At 47.4% G+C, this 22666-nt stretch overlaps 1 protein-coding gene and 1 long non-coding RNA gene across 2 annotated transcripts in view; one reads left to right on the forward strand and one right to left on the reverse strand.

The window, feature by feature from the left end:
• The window catches only part of LOC148517344 (uncharacterized), a 121806-nt gene that overhangs the window by 28014 nt on the left and 71126 nt on the right, over positions 1-22666 (forward strand). The gene's annotated exons all lie outside the window — the stretch shown is intronic.
• Positions 1-22666, reverse strand: part of PDCL2 (phosducin like 2) — a 52176-nt gene that overhangs the window by 14137 nt on the left and 15373 nt on the right. Inside the window, exons 4-5 of the mRNA XM_088478780.1 lie at positions 10799-10942; positions 590-798 (exon numbers count right to left, since the gene is read on the reverse strand). Coding sequence (XP_088334906.1) covers positions 590-798; positions 10799-10942 — 353 coding nt within the window. The remainder of the gene's footprint in view (positions 1-589; positions 799-10798; positions 10943-22666) is intronic.

Raw genomic sequence — 22666 nt, forward strand, 5'->3', positions numbered from 1 at the left:
TCTGTTTCTCCTCACTGTTCCCTTTATATTTCCAACCACCTGACTTTGTTTGTGCAATTACTCTCATATTGCTTGCATGGAACTAAATGCATATTTTCTGCAGGGTTGTATGCATACAGTATATGGGGCCAGACTTCCCCTACCCACATACTTAGTTTCATAGCCATCATCATTATCAGCACACACCAGCCCTATCCTTTGTGCAAGAGATAAACAGGCGTATTTATGTGTACGCACAGCTCTACATAGCCAGCAATTTCTCCAACATGCCCTCACTGAACTAAGCTTACGTGAGAATGCCCCCTAACGTGACTAAAATGCGTGTGTTTCTTCATCACCCCTACTTGCCTGCGATTGGTTTCAGAGCATATGCTGTACGAAAAAGCGCCAGAAACGTTTAGCAAACTGGCTTGCGTTCAAGTCTGTATCAGCCCCCTTTTCTGTGTACAGAACATAATCACAGAGCAGCAGCAACTATATACCTATTTTATCTGTTTGGATAAAATATACCATGCCTGTAACATTACAAGTATTACCTATTTTTAACAGAGGTCTAGAAACCTGCATGAAAATTTGAGGAGCTTTGTACCTTCTGGGGTTACACTTGGCCCTCCACATTGATCAACTCCTATAAATGTTCCTTTTATCTGCCCATTTCTGTAGACAATTAAGGTTGGTAAACAGACATCCTGGTACTTGTAAATGCAGCTATCAACAATGGCTTTCAAGAATTTGGTTTCTGGAAACTTCTTAGCCAGCATTGCTAGGTGATTGTTGAGCAGAGCGCACATTGGTATACTGAAAGAGAGGAGTGTACAATATAAATAAAATTAAAAAAAACATCATACTACATTGCAATTAGAAAAAACAAGTTGCTCCTTCATATAAAAATAAATACACTAACACTGACAAATGTTACTATGGAAACATCAGTGGGCCTGATTCAGCAAGGATCGCTGATGTGATTGTGGAAGCAAGCACGTACGCAGTTCTGCTGCGAAATTATGCAAATTACTGCAATCGCAAAGGGCCATGGCTTCATGGGGAAGGGCCAGGGAAGAGATAGGAGAGGCCAGGAGATGCTGGGGATGAAATAAGAGGCAGCTACAAGCAAGAATGATAATAGACAGAAATTTGACATGCCCAAACAGCGCCCCCTGATCTGTGGTGCCCTGTGCGATGGCACCGGCCGCACTACCCTAGCTACGGCACTGCTTGACGCTATCTTCACTCCGGGTACATGGGCTGTCTTCCGAGTCACCGAGACGCATATGTAGTGCCGCTAGCTGGCCTGACTCCACTCTCCGCTTTTTATTGCCTGCAGCCGGGCCAGGCTCTTCAATCCCTTAATGAAGAGCCAGGGATTGGTTGCAGCGGAGTGAGTCCCCGGGGACCCGCCCATTCTAGAAATGTGAGCCCCCAGTCCTCATACAATACATTGTAATATTTGCGCTATAGCGTGTATTTGCAATCGCTGAATATTACAACATATTCACAGGACCTTTATTATTATTTACAAGATTAATCTAACATTTTTTTTTTGAATTTTTTATAATTTCCACATAAATAAAAAACAAATTGCTTCTAAACCTAAAAAACAACCTGAGCCAATATGAAACGAAGTCCATCAATAAGTGTTAAAACAAATCCTCGTAGTGTGGTATGGTGAAAAACATGGGATGCGGTAAAAATTCCAACGGAGGGGATTCCGGCAGTCAGAATGCCGGCACCGGGAACCCCGACACCTGTCAGAACCCTGGCGCCGGCATCTAGACCGCTGGAATCCTGAAGGTAAGTATCGTGATTAGAGGGAGGGTTAGGGTTAGGCACTAAAGGGGGGAGGGTGTTAGGTTTAGGCTGTGGGAAGGGGGAGGTTAGGTTTAGGCACTAGGGGGGAGGCTAGGGTTAGGCACCGGGGAGGGAGGGTTAGGGTAGGGAAAGGGGGAGGGTTAGCATACTGACTGATAAAGTGTCAGTATTCTAACCCTGTCGGGATGCTAGCATCGGGATTCTGACCGCCAGGATCCCCAATGCCGGCATCCTGTACCCATCTCGAAAAACATATAGTATAGCATTTACAGAGTGGCAATATCCCCACAGAGATTACCTAAGTCCAAACTCTAGTTAGCCTGGGCTAATCACAGCAGTTGCGAGAAGTGCGTGGGGGGAGTGCACAAACAGCATGGCTAGCAGCAAAACTAGCCATGGCAGGCTAGGTTGGTCATAGTACAACAGGGAAAGATGTGACTTGGGGTTCCCTGTTGTAATGTGACTCAGACCCAGCTTGTTCAGAAAATGATAGAATACCTAGGTGAATCTGGGGCCTGATTCAGACCCGCTCGCTAGATGCGTTCACTCGCTAGATGCGTATGCAAATTCGGCAAGGCAGGGGATCGCACGGCAAGGCATTAGCACTTCCACTATGTCTTAGCGTGCGATCGCATTGTGTATGCAGACGCCCACCAGCCTGTCTTAAGACGCCCCCACTAATGCACGTCATCTCCAGGAAGTGTATGCAACCATCGGTAACATCGAGTACCATCGGATGCGATCGCAGCACTTGTGGTTGACCATACCCTACCGCAAGCACGGCGAGTTCTTCGGTGTGAAATACAACCAAGTGACGTGTACTATGACGCTGCCTTTTAATTATGCACGCCTCTTAAATGGCGTTAAAACACTCAGGCACGCCTGCGTTCACACCTCCACTCCCCCGTTTCTAGTGGCCAGCCCCTGTCACTCATTCAGCTGGCCTGTCTATGCACAGCAAGCGAACGCTTCCCAATTGCTCACACTGGTTCGCACACGTGCACTGCGCACATGTGCACTGCGATGAGTACGCATGCGCAGCATGCAAACAATTGGCTGGCAGCGTGCGAACGCATCCTAGCGAGCGGGTCTGAATTGAGCCCCTGGTTTGACAAAAAAATGCCGGTCTCTCCCCTAGGAAAAAAAAAACAGCCTGATTACAGCCATGGCATCCAGAAAATGAACACTCTGAAACAGTCTTTTATAAATTTATTATTCAACCTAAATCCATGAGGGGTTGTCACCTACTGCCTTAGGGATAAAAATCCTTAAGGGAAAAACCCATATAGATAAAACCTACTGCTCCTTGCAAAGCTCCATCATGAACAATGGGCCTGATTCAGACCCACTCGCGAGCGGCTGTACGCTCGCAAGTGGGTCGATGGTCTGCACTGAGCATGCGCACGACGGAGGGAGCTCCGTCGTGCGCATGCGCCAGACACGACGAGCGAAGGACTTTCCTTCGCTCGTTGTGTCCGATCAAAGGGGGCGTGCTGTCAATGTTGATTGACAGCACGCCCCCTTTGGTGGGCGTGCCGGGGGCGTGCCTCCCTGACGGGGGCGTTCCCACGGGAACGCCTCCCGTCAGAAGCCGGCCCACTGACATCACTAGTGATGTCAGTGGGAGTGATTTTGGCTCTGATAGAGCCAAAATCACTCCGGAGCTTGCGGTTGAAAACCTCAACCGCAGGCTCCGGCTCGCAATTTCGATGGTCGCGATGGTCACGACCATCGCGGCCATCAAAATGCACGCTCGTATAGCCTGTGGGTGGTGACCCACAGCTATACGAGCGTCCAGGAGGACGCTCCATGAAAAAGGAGCCCGGCCCTCATGCAGAGCGTGCGCTCTGCTCAGAGCGTACGGCTCTGAATGAGGGCCAATATGCCCAGAAACTTGTCACTAACTAACCAATACAGGGCTGCTTCTTTCTAATGCGTGGGCTTTATTAACACTGATACTTGTGCAGTGTAGTTCATTGATAACACGTATTGATATTGTGTATTCAAAGTTGTTTGCTTTTCACGTTTGCACAGATTTTTGGTAGACTATGGAATCAGGAAAGGTATATACAGTAGAAGCATTGCTAGTTATACAAATACCTGCTTTATGAGCCTTATAGACATTTAAAGACCACATTTTTCAGAGAGCAAACAGGCTGGATTTTTGCACCAGCTCAGAGGATATGTAATCTGGAATATATAGTTAGCTTTACAACTGGTGTCCAATTTCTGCTCTTTTGAACATGCACATATGTTTACAGTGCATGTATGTTTTCACATATCACAATAGTGCAAAAAGAGATGTTTTACAGTGTTCTTACACTTTGTAGTTAAACTCAGTTATATTGTTATCATATATCAGCTGCTCCAGCTTCCAAATCCTTCCTGCCTGCCCTTTTGTGGATTTAGCAGCCAGAAGTTTAATATTTATAGGAAACAAAATAATCTACCTCCCTTTCTCAAAACTGTCTCAAGCCGCCCATACGCCGTGCGATAGGCACCTTGCGCTGCGACTTGCATTCCGACGCCGACATATCGGGCGGTACCCACACATGGAGCGATCCGCCGCCTGACTGCCCGATATACCCGCACCCCCCCAGCATAGCGCTGCATGGGATCGTACATCGCATCTCCAGATCAACTGAACATGCAGTAAGATCTGGAGGTGCGATGTACGACCCCACGGTAGCGCGCACTGTCCGATATCATGCCCACACACGGTACGATATAGCAGCGATATCGTACCAATCCATCAGATCGGCTGTTTTATCGCACCGTGTATGGACACCTTTAAAGTTGGGTTTTGGCTGGAACCATAGTTGACCAAATGTGTCCTGCTTAGCTTCTAACTGAGCATCCACAACATCTAATTAAATGCATCCCTGGTACCCTCAGAACAGAAGAACTTTTCCTTGTGATGACTGTCTTAGTCTTCATACAGCACAGCCCTACCCACAGCTCCTGGGTCTATAGTCAACTGTACTGAAAATTTGCAAATCCCTAAAGAGGACTACTCTTTTTAGTGAGAGTGACTACTCTTGTTAATGAGAGACAGGCATGTTGCACCCGCAGAAGCTTGGAAATTGAGGTTGCAACTTAAGGCATGAAAGAAAAATGGGTGTGGATTGAAAGATCTAAAGTAAAAATGTTAACAATGTCTAGATAGACACCAGATATTAGACAGTCAATAGGTCGACAGGGACAAAAGGTCGACACAAAAAATGGTCCACACGTTTTTTTGTTTTTTTTTCTAACCATAATCTTCACCCTAACCCTCACCTTGGTGCCCAACCCTAATGGTGCGTACACACAGTACGACTTTCATGAACGATAACGATATCGTTCATATCATTATCGTTCACTTTTTTTGCAGTCACCAACCTGACAACGACCAACGATGCGCGTACCCGCATGGACGATAAAGATATCTTTCATCGTCCATGCATGCAGGCAGACTTGGGTGACATTGTCAACTTTGCCTGTTCAGAGATGTGGCAGGTTGACTTCACTGAAAGATATCTTTCAAGTCGTTGGTGGTACAGATAGTACCGTGTGTATGCACCATAACCCTGCTTCCTGGTGCCTAACCCTAGCCGTCGGGGTAGGTGCCTGACCCTAACCCTCCAGTAAGTGCCTAACCCTAAAAAAAAAAAAAAAAGAATGTGTCGTCCATTTTTGTATTGACCTTTTGACACTGTCGACCATTTGCACATATCGACCTTTAGTGTGTCGATCTTTTGTCCCTGTCGACCTATTGACTGTCTATCATCTGGTGTCTATCTAGACATTGTCGATTTACTGTAGATCTATAGACCTGATCCAAAAAAAACAGGTTTTCTGTATAGCAGGCAGAGCAGAAACTACTGAACATTTATAACTACTGCAAACAATACTCAGCACTACCTTGCAATCAAGCGGGTCATTAAAATAAATCGATACATAATTTGGGTGCTACTTTTAGGAGGGGTGCAGCCAAGTAGGTGGGGCCTTCTGTACTTACTGGTGTCCCCTCTACAAGCTGCGGCAGCATGCTGCTGAAGGCAACACGCATTTTGGGAAGTGGCTACTCCTTCATGGAAGATTCGGGCTACCAGACAGGCCCAGACCCAACTTTTAACACCACTGACTGCAAGTGACAAATTAGAAACCCTCTTCTGAATCCCGCAAGGTAGGATGGACTCTGAATAGTTGGAGGAGTTCCCTGAGCTGGTCCCGAGAGCAATGTTGTTTCTATCTTATGATTCAGACATTTCTATCCTAATCACGAAAGGCAGTGGCAGGCCTGTGGACCAAGGTATCTAAAGCTGGGTACACACTAGGCCGAATTAACGGCCAATTGGCCATCACGCCCACTGAGCGGCCGATTAAGGTAAGTATATACACTTACCGTTCGGCCCTCAACATATCCTAATGTCACAGCTGGGCGGGCATTGAATGTGACACCAGTCCCTGCAGGAAATGTATAGGCAGTCGGAGGACCGCCCCGTAAACACAGCCAGATCCGCCGATATATCTACAGATGGAAAGTTGATGACTACTTTTCTAGATATCCAGCCTGCACTCCAACCACTTCGTTTTTGAGAACAATGGGCCTGATTCAGAGCCGCTCGTAAGCGGCCGATCGTTCGTTTCGAGCGATGTTTGCACAACTGCGCATGCGTACGGTTTGTAATACGCGTGCGCGAACCAGTCAGTGCAGCCGAAAATCGTTTGTTCGCTAAATAGCGAATGCCTGCTTTTTGAGTGACAGGAGGAGGCGTATGTGGGTGGTAACAGGGGAAGGTGCTTGAAAACGGGGAGTGGAGATCCGAACGCAGGCGTGCTTAAAGGTCAAAACGGGCGTTTTATGGGTGTGCATAATTAATACAGCAGCATCATTGACCACGTCACTGGGTTATTTTATAGTCAGAACTGCTCGCAAGATTGCGGTAGGAAAAACCAACCACAAGAATAGCGAGCAGTTCATACGCTGGTCGATGTACTCGATTAATCTAATAAATAGCGGACATGACGTAGGATGCGAGCGGCCAGGGGGCGTAGTTTCCCAAAAAACGACCGCAAGTTTTGTTCGCTCGTTCAGACCTAGAGGCGTGAACAGACCGCAAAGAGCGAATGGTTAATTTGAATAGCCACCCCTTTTTTCTGAACGAGCGAGCGCAAATAGCGTCTGGCTCTGAATCAGGCCCAATGCTCATGCAGCAGTTTTACTAGAGTGAGCCTATTGTTACTGAGTAGTATGTGCCTGCCTACAGCAATAACAATGTAGCTCATTCCTTTCTGAAGTTTGTGTCCAATCACCTGATCAATGCAAAATTTAAGGCACGCATTGAAACCTAATTACCTTCTTAGGCAACAACTCAGAAACTTTTTGTGACAGCATCAAGCTATAGGAACTATACATAATACAATTGGGTCTCAATAATCTCATGATATAAGTATACATGATAATACATGATAGTATGATACACGTGATAAAATACTATTTACAAAAAGCAGGTAATAATAAAAAGCAAACCAAAAAATAAAACTTTTATCACAATGGCCCTCATTCAGAGCCACTCGCTAGCGGCAGTACGCTCGTTCCGAGCGATGTTCGCACATCTGCGCATGCGTACGGATCGTTATACGCATGCGCGAACCAGTCAGTGCGGCCGAAATTCATGTGCTCGCAATATAGCGAATGCCTGCTATTTTGAGTGACAGAATGAGGCGTATGTGGGTGGTAACAGGGGAAGGTGCTTGAAAACGGGGAGTGGAGATCCGAACGCAGGCGTGCTTAAAGGTCAAAACGGGCGTTTTATGGGTGTGCATATTTAAAACAGCAGCGTCATTAACCACGTCACTGGGTTTTTTTTAAGCCAGAACTGTTCGCAAAATTGTGGTAGCAAAAACCAACCACAAGAATAGCGAGCAGTTCATACGCTGGTCGATGTACTCGATTAATCTAATAAATAGCGGACATGACGTATGGTGCGAGCGGCCAGGGGGCGTTTTTAACAAATAAACGAGCGTATGTTTTGCTCGCTCGTTCAGACTTAGAGGTGTGAACAGACTGCAATTTGCGAACGGATCATTTGAATAGCCACCCCTTGTTTTTGAACGAACGACCGCAAATAGCGTACGGCTCTGAATCAGGCCCAATGTTCTTTAATTCAACCTTCAGATAATTTGAATGTCTATGCATTCCTTTCTGCAACTGTACATGTTGCTTGATCTTTTTAACTTCCTTCTGGGCAGCAGACAAGAATACTGCTACTTCTATAAATACTAACCTGCATAAATCAATCTCCCTTATTTTCTGTGTGACTGGCTGCAGGCTGCTGTCTGAGGCAACTAGTGTAACAAATGTATTTTGTCATTGTTTCCTTGAAGTGTAATACAGCATATATAAGACCTCATTCAGACCCGCTCGATAGCGTGTTGATGTTTAGGTCCTGCGCATGCGCAGCGGCCGCACTGCGCGTGCGCAAGCCCCGGAGCAAGAGAGAAATTCTCTCGCTCCGGAGCTCACTACAAAAGGGCCGGCTGTCAATGTTGATCGACAGCTTGACCCGTTTTGTAGGCGTGGCGGGGGGTTGGTTTCACAAATGGAGGCGTTCCTTAAGGAACGCCTACCATTTTGTGGGCGGCCACACTGACATCAGCAGTGAAGTCAGTGGGGAGCTTCCTGCTCGATCAGAGCAGGAACCTCCCTGGGGCTTCCGGTTGCCGACACCCAACCTTAGGGTCTCGTTGCAAGCCCCGATGGTCACGATGGTCTTGATCATCGCGACCCTCAACCTGGTCGGTCGCTAAAGCTGTGGGTGTTACCCCACAGCTTAGCTAGCGACCAGGTGGGCGCACTTTAAAAGAGAAGCAGCCGCCCACATTCAGAACGAGCGCTCGCATTATGCAAGCGCCTCTGAATGAGGGCCATAGCCCTTCCTCACCTGGAGGCAGGACCACACAATTCAGATAATTAACAAGAATGTCAGTCATTTCTGAAATTAAGACATTTTACGTACAGTACTTAGACTTTTTATATAATGCTACCTGGTAGTTTGGCATACTCATTTCCTGAAAGTTTATTTTATATTGTTTACACTAAGCCAATATTTAGTTTGACAAACATTAAATATGTAATTGTACAGTATATTGGCTTGTTCTCCTGTTCACTGGGCCTCATTCAGTAAGTACGCAGCTGCGAATTCACACGGAATTCGTGTCTGTCTGGGATTACAGAGACAGAAGAGAGACAGAAGAGACAGAAGGATTTAAGCAAACCTACATCCACAGAAGATCTGTGGTTCTCCAAACTTTTATGAACAACCTCCCTGCCGAGTTCCTTGAAAAACTGTGTGCAAGTGTACCGAGACGGTTATGCATTCGGCATCCTGGCGGTCTGAATGCCGACGCTCCTATTACCGGCACCCAAATCCAGACGGCGGTCAGAAGCCCGGCGCCAGCATCCCGACCACCTTGATACCGATGGTAAGTATCAGGGTTTTAGGGGGGTTAGGGTTAGGCACTAAGGGGGGAGGGTTAGGCACCGGGGAGGGGGAGGTTAGGATTAGGCATTAGGTCGGGAGGGTTAGGATTAGGCAACAAAGAGGGAGGGTTAGGGTAGGGAGAGAGGGAGGATTAGCATACCAACCATCAAGTGTCGGTATGTTAACCATTTCGGGATGTCGGTATTCTAAAAGCCGGGATCCCGAGTGCCGGCATGTCATACCGATTCCCCTAGAAGAATTGAATTGATGCTGTTTTGAAGGCTTCAACTATTAGCACTTCTATATTTGAAAGCATTCTTACTTTGCAGCATTTTTTTCACACCTGCCTAAAACGTTTGTAAAGTACTGTATGTGTGTGTATATATTTAAAAAAATTACCATAACATAGTTACTTACCTTCATGCTGTGTGAATGGACAGTCATGACACTTGGCTCTCACCCTCCAGCTAGGCCACGAAGAGGAGGACTCGGAGTGTGGGGGGTGCCACGAGGGGGGAGTGTCGGGGATGCCGTGAGAGGGGTGTCTGAGGTGCAGCGAGAGGGGAGGGGGCGGTGTCTTGAGAGGGTTAGGACTGTCAGATGTACTAAGGGGCAGGGCTCTGTATGTGCCTGGTGTTTGACATGGGGAAGTGTCAGTGGGCGGGGCTTCAGCTAGATGACAGTTTAATAGGTCCTGCGGCCCCGTTTTTCCGGTCCCTGATCCTTAGGGCCCCTCTGACCCTCAGGGCCCAGTACATGTGTCCCCTTTGCCCCCTCTGTATACTGCCTGTACTCACCCATCCTATAAGACTGAGGTCCTGATTCAGAGGCACTCGCTATTTGCGAGCGCACGCTCTGAATCAGGGTGGATTTTTTTTTATAAAAATCCGCCTCCAGGTCACTCGCATAGCTGTGGGTGACCACCCACAGCTTGTGCGGGAGGCCTGGCAATGGTCGCTATTATCGCGACCATCGGGCTTGTGCCGAGACCCTTGTGGTAGGGTCTCGTCCATCGCAAGCCCCAGTGAATTTCCTGCTCTAATAGAGCAGGAAGTTCACTACTGACATCACGTGTGATGTCATTAGGGCCGCCCACAAATAGCAGACGTTCCTTCGGGAACGCCTCTGTTTGTGCAGACACCCCCCCGACCCGCTTACAAAACGGGGCGAGCTGTCGATCAACATTGACAGCCGCCCCGTCTTGTAGCGAGCCCCGGAGCGAGTGATTTCTCACTCGCTCCGGGACTCGCGCGTGCGCACTGCCGGACCAACGACCTGCTTGCGAGCGCTAAGCGGGTCGGAATCAGGCCCTGAATCCCCTGGAAGATTTTTGTCCACTAACTCCTTCAATTTATTTGTCTGCCTGATGTCATACGTGGAACTTTGTGGCTCAGTTCAGGTGATGGAATTTCCCCATAAGAGCCAACATCTAGGTGCCACATGAATGAGACTATAGCAAAGAGTGTCAAGTGTTTCAAATAAACTGTTAATGAAAAAGATAATGTAACCTGTTATATTACCATGATCTATAAAGATGAATCACAACCCAAACATCTTCTTTGGCGTTTGTCACTTCTTTCACGTAAAGGTCCCCAGGAATTTCAATGAGCTCCCCGTACATTTGTGCTGTTTGAAGTGCTTTCCGCTCTTTAATGCGCTGTTGCCTGAAATTCAGATACAATATATTAAGTCATCATCAAATACCATATAAAAATTTCAGGTAAATGTAGAAAATTATATTTAGCTGTTTTTTTTTTTACATATTTCTAATATTTTTCATCACTGTGTTATGTGTCGAATATTCATACTGTACACAGCAATATCATTGCTGTTATAAACACATAGCAATAAAATATTTAACACATATAGGGGTAAATGTAATAAGATGCGAGTTTAGCGTGAGATTGTACTCGCCTAGCATCGCTGCAAGTTTGGTCCGAGAATGCATAGCAACTTGCCGGATGTAATACCCTGTGACTTACAAGGTAAGGGGGTTGGCTATAGTATCTGTTTGTTCTATGTTTATTTTCTCTGTGTTAACTGTTGTTTGTATTTTGTCTATCTATTAACTATTGTTTTGCAAGTTTATTGTGAGTTTACAACTTGCTGCCTACTACATGATGAGAGTATTATGTTTAACCTGAGAAATATCTGAAGAACATGTTGTGTCGCAGCAGGAGCAGTAGATGTGAGATTCTGGAAGGTTAACATGTACTCTCATTCAATACATACGGCGACTCCAATATCGCAGGAATCTCGCTGCAGTCTCGCATATTTCTCAATCTCGCATCCTATTACATTTACCCCTTAGGAGGAGATGTATCAAGCCTTGGCGAGAGATATAGGTGGTTTCTGTCCTCCCTCAGCTCTCCTTAGGACACCTACGTTACCGTTTGACAGGTGTACTGCCCCAGCCAAACTCCAGGCCTGCCACTGTCCATGAATCAAGCCTTGGAGAGAGCTAAAGTGGATAAGTTGCACAAGGCAACCAATCAGCTTCTACCTGTCATTTATCTAGCACAGTTTCTGAATTGACAGCTAGAAGCTGATTGGTTGCTTTGGGCAACTTCTCCACTTTATTTCTCTCCAAGGCTTGACACATCTCCCCTTTAGTCTGTTATTGTCACGTATCCAAAGATGTCTCTAGAAAGGGCTAGATGTTAGAAAGCTACTTCCCACAGACAGTGGGTGATATCAAACCTTGGATAGAGATAAAGTACCAACCAATCAGCGTCTGTCAATTTTCAGATACAGCCTGTAAAATGTCAGTTAGCTGATTGGACGGTACTTTATCTCTCTCCATTTTATCTCACTCCTAGGGGTAAATTCACTAAAGTGAGAGTTTTTAGAAGTGAGTTTTAAAAGAGATGTTGCCCATAGCAACCAATCAGATTCTGCTTAACATTTAACTAGCACCTACTAGAAGATAATAGCTGGAATGTGATTGGTTGCTATGGGCAACATCTTTTCTAAAACTCACTTCTAAAAACTCTCACTTTAGTAAATTTGCCCCCTAGGCTTAATACATCTCCCCCAATGTTGCCTGCACATTTAAACCTTATACATATGTCAAGAGACTGAAGGTAGCTTAAAAGAAGAGCCTTTCTTTTATTCAGCATATATCACTTCAAAATAGGATGACCAGAATCCTTTGTACAGTATCTCCAGCCAGACAAGGTGGTCCCTATTCTCCTTCTTCAACCTTACCTTCACATTTCGAATTCCAAAAATTATATGGCAGACACCCTATTTTACTCTTTTGAAATTTCTGAACAAACAGCTCAGCTTCCCCAACAAATGTTCTGTCTGGTAAAACATTGTTTCCACTCAACTTTGGTCCAGGTTCACGACTTGCAGGTAACCGCTTCCTGCCTTGCAGAGCACACCGCCGTTAAGAAAGTGCAAGATCTAATTTCCAGAAGCTACTGGTGGCTTACTCTTCTTCGCAATGTGAGGGAAGTAATTGCAGCCTGTCCCACTCGTGCCCAATACGAGACGCCTTATCAAAGACCATTGGGTCTATTACTGCCTTTTCCAACTACTGGCAAGCTCACGGATTTTATAACAGATCTGTGTTTTAGTAAAGGGTTCTTCTTCTCCAGTGACCGGAAAATCTCGTGTTATTGCACGTGAACGGGCATCAACCCGGGATATTTGTCAGTGGAAAAGCCTCCAGCCGGGTCTAGTCACCAGGGAAGCCAACCCTGCTAGTGAGCAGGGTTTTTCCTAGGAAGGACCCAGGAAAGGCTCAGTTACAGCACAGGGAGGGACCCAGGTTACAGCACAGGGAGAGCACGGGGAGAGCCGCATCATGGTGCAAGGAGATGATGTCATCTACAAGCGCTGGCACTGCACCCGTTTGCGGTGTGACTGGCGCCAATCTGGGAATTATATGGGTCGGCGCTGCGATGTAAATGGGGTCTGCCTTGGTTTGGAACCATGTTCCAAATACTAGGTCAAACCCAGGACTTAAGTGTAAACGGAGTACAATAGACAGACTGGGAGAGTCTGATACCCCTTTCACACTGAGCCTTTAACCCGGGATATTGCCGGGGCAAGCCGGGGTGACCTGTCTCAGTGTGAAAGACACGACCCGGGTTGGGTGTCCCGTGTCTGCTACCAGGGTCGTGACCAGGGTTATTCTCTGGACCGACCCATGTAGGCTGCAGTGTGAAAGATTAAACCCGGGTTATTCGACCCGGGTCGTGCTAGAAGGAGCTGGTTGGCTGATCGGAGAAGCATTGCAGTGAGCAGTCCCCACGCACTTTTCATGACCTAATTTTTTGAGCCAAAAAAAGTCCACTTCTAATGACTCACACATTTTGCAGTGCAGGCACGGGTCCTGTGTGAAAGGGATCGACCCAGGAATAACTTGGGTCCAAGGTGCAGTGGGAAGAGCTGTTACATGGGTGGAAACCGTGTTCAGTATCCCAGGTCAGACCAGGGTTGGAGCCGGGACTTCAGTATGAAAGGGGTATTAGACTGTACATCTCGGCTCAACAGAACAATTATGTAATCTGCCATCTTGGTCCTTATTATTTCTCCCATAATAATCATGCCCATGTATCTACCTCTAATACCTCTTTCATACCAAAATCCCGGGTCCATCCCGGGATTTTGAACACGGGTCAGTTCCGGGTGATACCTGGGTCAGACCCCATTTACACTGCACCTTCGACCTGGGTTATTTTCAGGTAGGCCTTGTTCACTCTGAATCCAGGTCTGCCCTGCTAAACTTGTGAGGTTCTAAAAAGTGGGTGGTGACTGCTCCACACCCACCAATAGTCGAATAACCTGGGTCGGACTGTTCACACTGCACCATGACCTGGGTCGTTCCCGTGCCAAACCCTTCTTGATACCTGGGTTGGTGGGTTATTTTTCAGGGACCTTTTCACACCAAGAGACAAAAGGTAGAGATATTTTCTTGTAAAGAACAAGGAAATATATCTAAAAAAGGACAAATTAGCCTTGGGCGGGGCACCCTTGGAAAATAGTATTTAGTACTTTGTAAATGATATGGTGAAAATTAGGCTAAAACTTAACATTTATTTATACCTAAAATGAAACTCTCTCATGAGAGTGATCCCAATGAGGAACAAAAAACATACAGTAAAATCGACACTCACAGAGAGTGTATAGGGGAGTTGAAAAAAATAAACAATGAAACATGTAATATAGATCAGAACGGTGAATCGGCCTTATCTATAAAGTTGAAGGAAGGTCGTAAATTGAAGTTCAATCATCCTATCATAGGATTAATATATGATGCGACCATTCATAAATAGTATAAACACTTAAATAGATATAGTTTAAGTAGAGAAAATATTGTCTAATAAGGTGAAAATTTACAGTAATCCTCAAGACCTCAGTCCTCAAAATGAAAATTCATAGAGGAACTAAGAGAATATACCTCAAGTGGAGTTTATATACAAAATGATTCTAAAACATCTTGATAGGGGAACCTAAATAAGTATGCATATAGTCATTTGTATGCAGTCTGATTGAATGCATCTGGCAAAATTAGAATCATAAGTTAAATCATGTATGTACAGTTATTCATTGGATAAATTCCTGAATCCTGAGGTGTCAAAGCAAGGTACATAAATCAGCCTCCCAAGACTGGTCTCAGATCAGCGTCTCAGTTCCACCTATGACATAAATCACTTGTAACAGAAGTCAACATCACTAAATATAATAAAGGTGCTGGTTAATACATAATTTGAAGGTATGATGGAAATCGGAATTACATTACCTTTTCACACCAAGCCATGACCTGGGTCAACCCGGCAATAATCCGGGTTATTTTGGCAGTGTGACAGATTTCTGACATCTGGACCAAGTCAGGTAACTAAATCCAGGATTCGTCTTGCAACAAGTCCTTAGATTGTCAGAGAAGAGGACAATTATGTTTTATTTATATGGTGCCACATCGTTTTCATAGTTCCATATTTAGAAAAAGTACAATAATACATAGAAAATTCAATTATCAAACACACCGTACAAGGGATATCAAACACTTTGGGGACCTGCCGATGTTTGGAACAAAATATGCACTGCACTGCTGCTATCAGCAGACAACTAATGATGGGACATGAAAATGCTCCCACTGGAAATGTTTAATGTTCAATAAGCAAGTTATACCCTTTCATACAGAGATTTGGACCCAGGATATTGTCAGGGCAAGCCGGGTCACCGCAGGTCCTTTCGTAATGTGAAAGGGTCTACCTGGTCCAAAGTCACTGGTCCTCGACCCTAGTCGCTACCAGGGTTATGCCTGGGTCCGACCCAGGTAGACTGCAGTGTGAGAGGTGCGACCCGGGTTTTTCAACCCGGGTTACAGTAAAAGTAGCTCATTAGCGGTTCAGGAGTGCTGACACCCACTTTTCAAGACTCATCTTTGTGAGCCTATAACAAAACCTCCACTTCTAATGACTCACACATTTGGCAGGGCTGACATGGGTTCTGTATGAAAGGGGTCGACCCGGGAATAACCTAGGACCAAGGTGCAGTGTGAAAGGGGTATAGGAGCTGTGACCTGGGTTCAACCCGTGTCTAATAACCCGGGTAAAAGCAGGGTCGCAGGCCCAGCTTCTCTCGGAAAGGTGTATATAAGAACTTTTAGGGTTCCACGTAGCAGAAACCAATGAATGTCTGAACAAGACTGCAGAATGGATACTTTAACTAGTAGGTCACAGAGTATTGTACCCATTGTACACCGCTGCTAAAACCCTGGTTATTGCAAGGTAAACCGTCCTGCTGCTAGGTGTAAAATAGTGACCCGGGAACGGGCGTTTTAAGAAAGGAGGGGGCCCGTGTGCAGCCTCCTCTCTGCCAGCGCACTGAAGGCCTGATTCAGACCCGCTCGCGAGCGCTGAGCGCTCGCAAGCGGGTCGATGTTGCCCAAGTGCGCATCCATCGTGCGCATGCGTGAGACCCGAATAACGATGGCCAAGCCGTCGTTATGGGTCTCGCACCAAAGGGGGCATGCTGTCGATGGTGATTGACAGCACCTTTGGTGGGCGTGCCGGGGGCGTGGCAGCCAGACGGAGGCGTTCCCATGGGAACGCCTACCGTCTGAAGCCGGCCCCACTGACATCACTAGTGATGTCAGTGGGAGTGCTTTTGGCTCTGATAGAGCCAAAAGCACTCCAAGGTTTGCGGCAGCGAGACCCTACCGCAGGGTCTCGTCGCAAGCCCGATGGTCGCGATGGTCTTGACCATCGTGACCATCATTTTGGCCGCTCGCTATAGCTGTGGGTGGTCACCCACAGCTACGCAAGCGGCCAGGAGGCCGCTCCAAAAAGGAGCAGGGACGGCCCTGATTCAGAGCGAGCGCTTTGGTCAGAGCGTCTGGCTCTGAATCAGGGCCTGAGCGCTGTAGATTATGGCTTCATGCCAGAATCTACTGCGCATGCGTGGGTCTCCGGGAAAATGGCGCCCACGCCTACTTTCCCGGGGACATCTTTTTTGCGCATGCGCGGATCACTGGGAAAATGGCCGCCGCCATTTTCCCAGTGAGTGTTTGCTGCTCTGGAGCAGCACTTCGGAATCTGCGGAGAGGTAAGTATCATTTTAACTATGGGTGCAGTGTGGGCCCCCCTGAACCCAGGGGCCCATATGCACCGCACACCTTGCACCCATTATAAAGACACCTATACCCGGGAATCCAACCTGGGTAGCTTGTAGGGTTTAACAAAGGAACGATCCGTATAACCCTGCAGTGCAAACGGGTAACCTGGGTTGTCCTACCTGGGTCTCATTTACAGAATGGAGAGTTCAGGATTTTCTGGAGCATGGAGATGATGTCATCTCCAAACGCCGGCAGACCAGTTCCACTGCACCCATGTGCTGTGTGTTCGTCGCCGACCCGAGAATAACTTGGGTTGGCCCCACAGTCTGAAGGGGGTCTGTCCCGTGTCTGAACCGATTTGAAACCTTGTGCCAAATACCGGTTCATACCCGAGAGTTTAGTATGAACGGAGTATCTGAGGCCATTTTTTAACAAGCCGCTCGCTCTGAATCAGGGCCGTCCTTCTCTTTTTTTAGAGCGGCCTCCTGGCCGCTCGCATAGCTGTGGGTGACCACCCACAGCTATAGCGATCAGCCAAAAAGATGGTTGCGATGGTCAAGACCATCGCGACCATCGGGCTTGCGACGAGACCCTTGTGGTAGGGTCTCGTTGCCGCAAGCCCTGGAGTGCTTTTGGCTCTATCAGAGCCGAAGGCACTCCCACTGACATCAATTGTGATATCAGTGGGGCCGGCCCCAGACGGTAAGCGTTCCCATAGGAACGCCTCCGTCTGGGCAGCCACGCCCACCAAAGGGGGCGTGCTGTCACTCACCATCGACAGCACGCCCCCTTTGGTACGAGACCCATAGCGACGGCTTGGCCGTCACTATCCGGGTCTCGCGCATGCGCATGACGGAGCCGGGTCCGTCGCGCGCATGCGCACTGGGCCAACATTGACCAACTTGCGAGCGCTCTGCGCTCGCGAGCGGGTCTGAATTAGGCCCTTAGTACCATAACTTGGCCAAATACATTGTGCAACACTGTAAAGTTGGACAAGGATACCTGCTGTGGTGGGCAATAGCAGTGGCGTATCTAGGGCGTGGCAAGGGGGGCACATCTCCTGGGCTCCATGTCACAGGCCAGGGCAGTACAGATGCCGGCGTTGGGATGAAATGTCAGATCCCAGCAACGGAAGTGCAGCAGTGGCGGCAGATAGTGGCAGCCAACGCTGCAGGCAAGGTGTCTGCTCCCAGTGCCAGCCAATGCTGCACGCAGGTGTCTGCTCCCAGCGCCAGGCAAATAGCAGCGTAGGGTGACACTTGGCACCAGGCGCAAGCTGAGTGAAGTTCGCAGCCTGACAGCCTTGATGCCGTCTCTATTCAAATTTTGCGCAAGCCGGTTATTTGAATTTGGCTCCGACCACGGACCAGCAACCAATCAGCGTTAAGCCTATAGCGGCTATGTCTGGTGGCACCGAGTGGTGCAGAGAGTTCGGCCGCAGGACAAAGAAGAGGACCTTCCATGAAGAGCTCTGGCAGCCGCAGAAGAGGCCAGAAGATGGCGTGATCGAGAAAGAATATGCCTGGCTGGATGCGGAGAAGAAAATGAGGCAGAAGTTCTGCAGTGGTGTGAAGTAATAGAACAAATTAAACTCCCCACTGCAGCCTCTCCCAGCGTACCGGTAGGTGGCCTTGGGCCAGCAGTATTTATTAACCCCTCCTTAGACCACCAAGTTGTCAAACACTAGGCCCATGTGGGTAATCAGACCATAGGCCTCTGACACTGATAGGCGGGCATTAGGCCCGTGCTCCTGTAAGTGACCCTCGGCATTAGCCCCAGGTCATATAAATTGGCACTACACTGTGGTGAATGTGTATAAGGGGCATTGACTACATGGCATTGACTACAATGTGGCATAAGTTGTATATGGGCCATCGACTACAGTGTGGCATATTGTGTATAAGGGGCATTGACTACAGTGTGGCATAATGTGTATAAGGGGCATTGACTACAGTGTGGCATAATGTGAATAAGGGGCATTGACTACAGTGTCGCATAATGTGAATATGGGGCATTGACTACAGTGTGGCATAACGTGTATAAGGGGGACTGCTATTTTGTGGCATAAGGTGTATAAGGAGTACTACAGTACTGTGTGGTGAAATGTGAACTATTATTTTTTTAGGGGGGCCCCATTTTAATTTTGCCCTGGGCGCCAAAATCCTAGTTACGCCTCTAGGCAATAAATACTGAAGACAAGGGCATTATAAGTGTGATGCACTTTAGTCTATATGACACCTACCAAACGTCTATCATGTGGCAATCTCCTTCAGCTGGCTTGTACGTGCATACATCAATATCACTGACTTAAGCTGGCCACACACATGGCGAGCTGCACACGATCAGCCGATGTGTACGATTTCCCTTGAAACTCTCCCCAGCAGCTCTGCACACGATCTCCACACAATCTCCACACGATCTGCACACAATTTGGTGTCCAATCTTCATACGATCTCTCCTGCATCCAGACTTTCACAGTGCATCGCCTCCTAGATTGTCAGATCTGCCCTAATGCATGGCAGATCTGAAGATGCGATGTGCGACCAGCGGGGACGCGCATCGCATCGTGATCACGATTTACTCAGGATTTGGCCATATTTTACACGATCTGTCGTTCCAATGTGTGGGAATCGGCCAGATCGGGTAAAATATCGCTATGTGTGTGGCCAGCATTAGTTACATGGCATGACAGGAAGGCTCCTGTTTTTCTATTATTATAAAAAACAATAATTTAATATTTACCTGCCTCACCATTCCATCATATGATTATTATCATACTTGTAATCACCTTTGTATAATTTAAGGAACTCTGGGCCTAATTCAGACCTGCTCGCGAGCGCTGAGCGAGCGGGTCTGCCGCATCTAATGGCTTACTATGATCGTTGGTCCTGTATATGCTGGAATTATGACACACAATACACTTTGTATGGCACATATTAAAGCTGGATAAGTGCTAATTATGCCCTCTTCATGGATTGGCCACACTCACTCTAGAAATCCTGCATTTGCCACTGAGGGCTGCTGTAATTCTGTGTGAGGGGCCGATGGTACTCATAGTTACCGATGTTTATGGAGGTTTGCAAGGTATTATGGATGTGAGATAGCGGTAGTGGGAGGCAGTGGGCATCTCTATGCTGGCAGTGCGACGGCATTGCAATAGCATTCATTAGCATATTTTCACAGCAGACCTCGTGCAATTACAGAGCTTCAAACGCAATAGCGATCCTTAATGAATCAGGCCCAGAGAGTCTGTAATCATCCAAAGCTGTTGGTTCTTCATCTTCCTGGGGCATTGACTTGCAGTGTTTGTTGCATGTATCTACGCAGCTACTCTGTCAAGCTTTACTATAGTCATTGTTGTCAGAATCTCCTAGTATGCACCGTTCCACATGGAGCAAGTGTTGGTTTCCTTTCATTAATCTTTATGAGTATCCAGTGTAATGAGTACACTCAGCTTCTGTATAAACCTACAGGAAGAACATGCAGTCTTCACCTTTAACAGTCCTCTTTTTCAATATACTGTATGTGTACTGTGGGCCTGATTCAGAGCCGGACGCTCTGAATCAGGGCGTTTTTTGTGTGTGCGGCCTCCTAGCCGCTCGCATAGATGTAGGTGACCACCCACAGCTATTGCGAGCGGCCAGGTGATGGTCGCGATGGTCTCGACCATCGCTACCATCGGGGCTTGTGACGAGACCCTTGTGGTAGGGTCACATTCCCGCAAGCCGCAGTGAGCTTTCGGCTCTATTAGAGCCGGAAGCTCACCCACTGACATCACTCGTGATGTCAGTGGGGCCGCCCCCAAATGGTAGGCGTTCCTTCGGGAACGCCTCCGTTTGGCCAGCCACCCCCTCTGCCTGCCTCCAAAACGGGGCAAGCTGTCAATCAAAATCGACAGCTGCCCCGCTTTGGTGCGAGACCCGTAGCGACGGACCGTCCGTCGCTAGCCGGGTCACGTGCATGCGCACGTCGGAGCCGGCTCCGGCGTGCGCATGCGCAGTGGCCAAACATCAACCCGCTTACGAGCGGGTCTGAATCAGGCCCAATGCTCCTTTGCCCCCAGGTTTTATGTGCGAGGTAGTACAAATTTCGTTTTTGGAGACAAGATCAAATGCTTGGAGAGGGGGGCGGGTACTAATTACCTGGGCTCGAACTTGCTGGAGGGGCCCGATGGGGGCCCAGGTCCAACATCGACCCCCCTCCCTCTTATCTGTCAGCAGCCCAGCACACACTGCTGTGTTCTGGGCTGCAGTGGGAGTGCCACGGATGTGTTTGGCTGTGGATCCAGACTAGGAGCCAAAATGTGAGAGTTTTCTCACACTTTTTAAACTCAGCCAATGTGAGCGATTACTGCTAAACTCTGTATTCAATTAGAGGCGAGAAGCCATTTTTTGCGAAAAAATTTTGCCGGTGACGTAATTTCGCCAACGGAAACTTATCCCAGTATTCAATTGTTGCAGCTTTTCGCTGGTGCGAAAACACAATGCAGTGTACCCAACGGAAAAGTTTTGCCTATGAATAGATGGCGGAAAAAAATGCAGAATTGCGGTTTTGGGGTGCAAAGGTGGGGAAACCACCCTGCGCCTTAGGACAGCTCCCCTAAGGTAAACTGCGTCACAAAAAAACAAGAAATAATTTAAGAACACCCCAAAAAATTACTTTGAAAAAGGGGGCAAAAAAGTTAAAAGTTGGGGTACAAACTTAAAAACTAGCGAAATAGACTTTGGGGGTCTGCAAGTATGGGGGAGAGGTTTTTTTGAGTGCAGGTACTTGCTGAAGGTGCGTTTTTAAAGCTTTTTAAGACCTCACTTTAACAATTTTTAACCATGCTTGCACCCATTTTCATGTCCCCCAAATTTGCTGGGACTACTTATTTTTGCCCAAAAAAATGCAAAATGCTATTCTTCACCACTTGTGCAAAGAGGCAAAATAGCACCAATTGAGAGCATTTAAGCACCCCAAATACCTCCAGCAGGGCTATTCGGGGGTATCCATAGTGATCCCCCATGTCAGTTCATCTTTTGGGGGGTGTCAGGCTGATTTCCCCATAGCTGACAGTACTTTTCGCCTGTTTGAGTTTCGCCAGGACACGTTTCGCGTCCTTTGGACTTGCATACGTGGATAAGCGGGGACGCGCGCGATACTTTTTCGCATGCGAAACCAGCGATGTCAGCAAAAAGTCTGGCATGCGAAAAGTAAGGGACTTTTCGCTTCTAATTGAATACAGCCCTGTAAGGCTTGGACGGAAACTGGGAGATCAATTATAACTCTTCTACATGCAGTCAAGAGATTAGAGAAAGACAGCTGGATAGTGAAGAACTGTGTGAATAGCTGCCTGGGGATACACAGACAAGACAGTTCTTGGTTTGCAGATGCTGGAGACTCTGGACAGGTGGTGCACCGAATCAGATCAGGATTATGGAGTTGGTGGAACTGGTGAGTCTCCGAGATAGAATCGATGAGGATCCTGTATTAACTGGGATTGAACCAGTTAATACATGAACCGGCAATTGTGCAGAAACTGGGATGGAACCAGCTATACAAGATCCGGCAATTGTACAGCCACTGGGATGGCGCCAGCGATACAGGATTTGATGCTGCAGTTTTCACTGGGATGGCACCAGCGATACAGGTACTGATTTTGCAGCGGATACTGGGATTGTGCCAGCGATACAGGATTCAATGCTGCAGTTTTTACTAGGATGGCACCAGTGATACAGGAGCCAGGAAGCACTTGAGATGGATACTGTGCTGGAAGTCTGTTGGCTGAAAGTAACTGTGGAAACACAGACAAGCTTGCAGCAGGTTATGAGACAAC

This window comes from Taudactylus pleione, unplaced genomic scaffold, assembly GCF_031769625.1.
Source record: "Taudactylus pleione unplaced genomic scaffold, aTauple2 ptg000218l, whole genome shotgun sequence".
NCBI lineage: Eukaryota > Metazoa > Chordata > Amphibia > Anura > Myobatrachidae > Taudactylus > Taudactylus pleione.